Raw genomic sequence first — 7,086 nt, forward strand, 5'->3', positions numbered from 1 at the left:
ATACCACTGTTATCAAATGTTATAAAAGCAAAACAGTTTCACATTTCTGCACTAAAATTGTGGATTCATTTCAGGAGCAGAACAGATTTTAACACAAACATTTAAAGTTTCTCTTATTTTGTTCATGATGTAGACTTAACAAAGGTCCAATTAATACCGAAACACAAATATATATGGATGGATATATGGATAGTATGAACTGTATAACAAAATCAATTATTTCTAACACTGGACATCGCATGAGCCACCCTCTGTCACAGTGGGAAACCGGATAGTCCTCAGCCTACATCTCTGTGTTTGCTGCTTCTTCAAAAACCTGATATTCTTAATAAACCACGACCTGTAGATGACTTTTCTGCTTTTGTGTCTCTACATAAACCTGTATTTAACATAAATAAAAGATGTATTTGTGTTGTGATTAGTTTTACATGAATTTAGTGAAGAAAACACGTGGTCAAGTCGATGTGCAGCTGCTATCACCATGATCAATGTGTGATGTTTGGAGTCTCCCTGAACAAAAGCTCAACAACCTGAGAGACAAACATGAGTTCACTGTGAAGAGGAAAAGCTCCAGTATCTCCTCCTTTTACAATCAGCCTCGATCTCTATAAGAACAGTTAGTTGCGAGCATTTTTAGGGAAGGAGAAAACACAAGTTGTCAGAATTTTTTGACTGAGTGGACGAGCTGCTGCGTGATTGAGTCTCTATGGTTCTCATGTGTGCTTTAAGGACAGCCTCCCGCACTTGATTTATCATCACTCAACCCAGAGAATCCTCCTCGCGTCTCCTGTTGCGTTTACTGAACCGAGAAAACTATGGCAGAAGTAGCTCCAGCTCCCGCCGCTGCCCCGGCTAAAGCGGCCAAGAAGAAGAGTAGCAAGCCGGTCAAGAGTGGCCCCAGCGTCGGCGAGCTCATCGTTAAAGCCGTGGCTGCTTCCAAGGAGCGCAGCGGCGTGTCGCTGGCTGCTCTCAAGAAGGCTCTGGCTGCCGGAGGATACGATGTGGACAAGAACAAGGCCCGCGTCAAGACCGCTGTCAAGAGCCTTGTGGCAAAGGGAACTTTGGTCCAGACCAAGGGAACCGGAGCCTCCGGATCCTTCAAGATGAACAAGAAGGTGGCTGAGAAGAAGGTTAAGAAGACGGTAAAGAAAGCCGCTCCTAAAGCCAAGAAGCCAGCAGCCAAGAAAGCAGCAGCGGCCAAGAAGCCCAAGGCAGCTAAGAAGGCAGCGACTCCGAAGAAGGCAAAGAAACCTGCAGCGGCCAAGAAAGCTGCAACAAAGAGCCCCAAGAAGGCCGCAAAGAGTCCCAAGAAGACAAAGGCTGCCAAGAGCCCCAAGAAGGCTGTGAAGAAGGTCCCTGCAGCCAAGAAAGTCCCCGCTAAGAAGGTGGCCAAGCCCAAAGCTAAGAAAACAGCAGCCAAGAAGAAGTAAACTGTTATTGCAATGGCCATTTAGAAACAAAACGGCTCTTTTAAGAGCCACACACCTGTCACACTAAATGAGTTCTTTTCCTATGTAACATGGTTGCCATGTCGTGTCCTTTGACGCAGGATACTACTCATTTGGTGTCCATAGGAAACACATTTGTGTATGTAAATGCTCCTCCAGTTACATACAGTCCGTCGTGGAATGAAAATTTAGGATAAATGGAGGAGACAGTGTTCATAGGTTACAATCGTTCTAGTTTCAGCGACTTTTATTGTCAAGCCCGTTATCAATTGAGAAGAGTTCAGAAGAAGATACATGAATACTGTTATGGTATAATTACAACACTTGCACAACACTTTTCATACTACTTCCATTGTGGAATTGAACCAAACACATAGTCAGTCACATAAATAATACGTTGTTATAGGTTATCATGTACTGCTTCCAAATTAATAACACTCAAAAAAAATTGTAGAGCAAATAAGTGTATTTCATTGTTTAATATTGAAAACGCATCACATTACATACAACTTTTGTGTTTGATGGCAAACGTGAGTAATACACAACATCATGATATAATCGCTTTGATGTCAGTTTAACAGTTTGGGTAATTGGCCACTTTACTCCACCCACCTAAGGAATAAATGACCATAGGAAACAATTCAGCATCAGAGATAACTCATTCTGTGGGAGGAATATAATCGCTTAAGATGTGAGTGGGTGGCTCTTAAAAGAGCCGTTGGTTTGTCTTGATGATATAGATGTTTACTTGGAGCTGGTGTACTTAGTCACAGCCTTGGTGCCCTCGGACACAGCGTGCTTGGCCAGCTCACCGGGCAGCAGCAGGCGGACGGCGGTCTGGATCTCCCTCGAGGTGATGGTGGAGCGCTTGTTGTAGTGAGCCAGGCGAGAGGCCTCACCGGCGATGCGCTCGAAGATGTCGCTCACAAAAGAGTTCATGATGCCCATAGCTTTGGACGAGATGCCGGTGTCAGGGTGGACCTGCTTCAAGACCTTATAGACGTAGATGGCGTAGCTCTCCTTCCTAGTCCTCCTCCTCTTCTTGCCGCTCTTAGTGGCCTTGGATACGGCTTTCTTGGAGCCCTTCTTGGGCGCTTTCACTTGATCAGGCATGTTTCCTGGATGCTTGAACGGACTGTAACACACTGCAGCTGGGGGCGCTACTTTAAAGACTACCCCATGCAGATAAAGCAGTGCTGCAGCTCATGCAGGATTGGCTGGGGCAGGGGTCCTAACGGAGTCCGAACAGAGCGGGGTGGGGGTGGGGGTCAGGCTTTGTGTAAAGGCTTGCTGTTCCCGCCTCATCCGTGCGCAAAATTTCCCTGTGCTTCCTGACGAAGTGAATTGTCTCTGTGTCGTGATTCTGAGTAAATCAGGACGGAGAATAATCTGAGACACGATTTCCAATTGAAGAAGAGTTTTGAAAAAACAGCAAATTACGGTCTCAGCAGCTCCACCAGGCTTTAAGACAAAACAAGAGTTTGGAGAGATTTTACAATCTTTGACCAAGACTTTGTTCAATTTGTCGGATGTCAGTCTGAGCTGACTTTATTCTGATTTACCACTTAATCAAGCACCTCACAACTCTGACCGATAATCAGACTTTACTTTCTCCAGCGTTGCGCACGCGCTCACAGAAAGACGAACTCCCACACACATCTAAACCCGTTTGTTTCCGACTCTGCAGTTAGTTTATGGTTTGTCACACAGAGAGAACGCCACCATACCTGAAGACTGGAGCTGATTCTACAAGGCACTGTCTCACTGCAGTCTTCAGTGTTATTCACACCCCGCTGCTAACTCAGTGACCTGGGGACAAATGTCCAGCGGGAGCTTTTCTTTCTTTTCCTCCATCTCTGTGCGTTATGGCGCACTCCTTCAAACTGTGAATCCCTCTCTTAAATTTATGTTGACGTTTGATTACACATTTGTTAAAGCTGCTTTTAGTTACACGGTAAAACAGAAAAAATAACAAAATAAAAGACATTGGCAGAAAAGCTTCCAAACAGACACCATCAAATTACAGCCAAACACTGTAACACGGGACTACGTTACAATAACTGTAAAAAAAAAAAAAAAAAAATGGTGTGTTTCCATAGAAGACACATTTGTGTATGTAAATGGAGGAGCCAGTCCATCGTGGGATGAAAATTTAGAATAAATGGAGGAGGCAGTGTTCGTAGGTTACAACTGTTCTAGTTAAAGCATTTTTTATTATTAAGCCCGTTATCAATTAAGAACAGTTCAAAAAAAAAAAAAAAAAAAAAAAAAAAAAACTTAAATTTAACAGTCAAAATTAAATACATTATTTTAAAGTAGATAAATTCAAAGATAATTCAAATCATATTTCTTTCAGGTTAATCTCTGTAATGTTGTGGTATTATTTTTATTTTAGAATACAGGCAAATCAATATACAGCAATGTCCTATTACAATACCATTTTTCCCACGATCTATAACAAATTTATAATGTACAAAAACAAACTCTGTACATAAAACTAAAGATAAAATTCTGCAAATGTCGTATTTAAATATGTCATTTCAGACAATTATACTGTCATAAAAAATGTAAAAGGAAAAAAAAACATAAATACCTTGCAGCTATGGCTGCCAAATTAAAACCTTTTAAGTGTTTTGCAGAAACGTACCATTAACTAACAGATTTTTCCTCAATTGTTACGATCAAACATCTTATATATAGTGACAAGGGAAAGAGTTCTGCTGAAAAAATATCATTATTTTACAGTAAAATACATTTTGTTGCCATGGCATTTTGAGTGCATCCTGAGTAAAAAGGGTACATAGTCTGCTGTACATTAAGGTTTTAAGGTGGGGGAACAGGCTGCCTGTGCAACACGGCATGGACCGGCTGTGTAAGAATTACCTGCAAATTCCAGTTAAAAACATTAAGTTCTTAGTATGGACATTAACCCTTATAAAACACGCTACAAATGATTTAAAGTTAATTATTGTTATTTTACATCATCTTGACTGTGATTTAAGAGAGCAGAAATGATTTTTAAAAGGGGGGGGGGGGTCAATTAAAAAATTAGAAAAAAAAATAGTATGTCATTATTGGCATAATACTTAAAAAATATTAAAAAAAACACCCAGGACTTCATTTTACAGATAATTTCTGTAGTTTTACAGTTTTGTTTTTACAGTGTAAAACTACTGAAAATATCAGTGAATCTAGTAGCATTTGGGGTTTTATCGTAAGAAAATGGGAAAAATCTGTTAAAAAAATAACAAGCCAGTTCCTGTAAATACATTCATTAATGTTTTTACAGTGTATGATCTCATCACTGACAGGCCTGTCTCAATCTGCCCTTCCCTGCAGATTTGATGCCAATCATTAACTTAAAGGGGAAGTACCCCTCATTACCAACACTTTTTGTGCTGAATGTTTTTTTTTTTCTCTTTGACAATCTCAGCAAGAATTACTGAACACAGTAACCAAAATGTTATAAAATAATAATGTATAACTATATATGAAAAATCTTAAATGATCACGTTATGGCTCTCATAGTTTTTATTCAAAACTAAAACGTAATTATGTTTAGGTACCTTTTCACATCATTGTGACTGTGAGGGAGTGGAGGAGAAGGGGAGTTTAATGCTGGACTTAAACACAGTATTGAAATTTTATATTGAGAAATAAATGTTAAATTGAAAAACTGTGATATTTTATGATGAAACAAATTAATATTTAATCAATCAATCAATCTTTATTTATATAGCACCAAATCATAACAAATGTTATTTCAACACACTTTACAAAAACATTTACAGGTCTAGACCCGTAAATGTTAATAAAATTTTATTAGCAGAAACCCAACATCAAGACAAGATGAGGAGTCTTATCTTATCTTAATCCACCATGCGTACAGGACTTTGCAGCATTTAGCAAGTTACAATGGCAAGAAAAAACTTCCCCTTAACAGGCAGAAACCTCGGACAGAACCAGACTCATGTTAGACAGACATCTGTCTCGACTGTGTTGGGGTTACCACATGAACACACAAAAGTACAGAAAATTGTTACCGTTGAGTATGTATACCGATTGCAGGGAACCGGGCATTGGTACAGTATCGCTTCAAATGAAAGATACCCGTCCCTTATCTTTACTCAGGATGTTATGACCTCTCTCTGACAGCATCCATTGCAAAAACTCCAGGTCTGAACACACAGTTCCCTATTTCTGAACTGTCAAACTGCTCAGTCATGTATAAGGCCCCATTTACACATTGTTCCATCTGAAAACGTGAAAACGCAGTGAAAAATATCTGCATTTATGCACAGAGGGTCTGAAAATGCTGTAGTAAGTATGCCAAGCCTGTAGTTGATGCTATAACTGTTTTGTCCAGAAGCAGCTTTAGGTAGAACTCCACTGAAGTAGAGTTGGGCGATCATCTGGTGTATTGGTTAACGCTGAGAGCAGCAGTGGAGCAACAGATGCACATTTTATTGAAAGACAGTCAGCAGACTCAGCACCACAAGCACAACATGGTGGACCACGATGAATGTAAAAATGGTACTGTTGGAATTTTGAATGCGCTCGCACATTTTGTGATGTCAGCTTTTCCTCTGAAAACGCCGGCTCACTGTTTACACGGCAACGGTGTTGGCAGCGTTTTAGAAAAATCCCACTCTGGAGGCCATTTTCAAAAGTTTGCGTTTTAGGTTGAACGCTGTTTCTGTGTGAACGCAAGACTGAAACGCAACAATTCTTTTGTGTTTCATCCTAAAACTGCTGTCATGTAAAGAGTCCCCGGAGAGGTGGCCCTTTTCTAATGCAGCCTACATAATCATTAGGCTGCTGTACTACCTGTGTATTTGATATATTGATAACTTGACTGAGCTAAATCACAACAATCATTATAAACAATCTACATTTAGCTTATTTTCACAATCAATAAGAAAGGGTGCTCAATGCATCTCCATGTCTCCTGAAACTCCATGTCTCCTGCAAATCCATGTCTCCTGATAAGGTGGTTGAGTCTGAGTCACAGGCAGGAGCAGTGGAGACAGCTCTGTTGCTGATATGAGAGCTGAGAGGTGACAGGTAGTTGAGAAAATAGTCACATGACTTATTGGGAAGGTTCAAAATCTCAGTATATTTGAAGCAAAGCTCCATTGCACTATCTCGCATGTAATAAGTTTACTGTGAAATAATAAAAGTAAATTTTGAAATGGAATGAATAGCCAGTTTCATTCTTGTTCATTTCTATGAACAATATACATAAGACATGGAAGAGAAAGGAGGAAATATTAGATATAATATAATATAATATAATATAATATAATATAATATAATATAATATAATATAATATAATATAATATAATATAATATAATATAATATAATATATGTATTGTATTTCCTCTGCGGTCATTTAAAGGGTCATTGATTATTCAAAACGGGAGGGCAGAAATTTCCTTTTGACTCTTTGGGTTTTTAAGCAGAAGGTGTCAGAGAAGTTATCAATGCAAAAAGTGATCAACATATCCGTGATGATCAAATCTGTAACACAGTCACTCCATTTTTTCTGCTTCCTGAAGACCACAGTGGCCGGTAGGTGTTACACGATTTTCAAAAGCAACAACACAAATGCAAACACCACAATGTGGCGGAATTAA

The 7,086-nt window shown here is 39.5% G+C and overlaps 2 protein-coding genes across 2 annotated transcripts; one reads left to right on the forward strand and one right to left on the reverse strand.

Moving 5' to 3' along the window:
- The first annotated feature begins 815 nt into the window (after positions 1 to 815).
- On the forward strand, positions 816 to 1,524 carry LOC141807977 (histone H1-like). Its single transcript, XM_074694210.1, has one exon. It carries the CDS (start codon positions 816 to 818, stop codon positions 1,428 to 1,430), a length of 615 nt encoding a protein of 204 aa, XP_074550311.1. The 3' UTR covers positions 1,431 to 1,524.
- Positions 1,525 to 1,722: 198 nt separating this feature from the next.
- Positions 1,723 to 2,571, reverse strand: LOC141807981 (histone H2B 1/2-like). The gene has a single exon (XM_074694226.1). It carries the CDS (start codon positions 2,559 to 2,561, stop codon positions 2,193 to 2,195), a length of 369 nt encoding a protein of 122 aa, XP_074550327.1. The 5' UTR covers positions 2,562 to 2,571; the 3' UTR covers positions 1,723 to 2,192.
- Positions 2,572 to 7,086: the final 4,515 nt, after the last annotated feature.

This window comes from Halichoeres trimaculatus, unplaced genomic scaffold, assembly GCF_033239565.1.
Source record: "Halichoeres trimaculatus isolate MK-OKI-2021-1 unplaced genomic scaffold, fHalTri1.1 fHalTri1_scaffold_2, whole genome shotgun sequence".
Taxonomy (NCBI): Eukaryota; Metazoa; Chordata; class Actinopteri; order Labriformes; family Labridae; genus Halichoeres; species Halichoeres trimaculatus.

Bases quoted from the DNA above. Each gene is read 5' to 3' on its own strand.
- LOC141807977 (XM_074694210.1), top strand. From the start codon at position 816: ATGGCAGAAGTAGCTCCAGCTCCCGCCGCTGCCCCGGCTAAAGCGGCC.
- LOC141807981 (XM_074694226.1), bottom strand. From the start codon at position 2,561: ATGCCTGATCAAGTGAAAGCGCCCAAGAAGGGCTCCAAGAAAGCCGTA.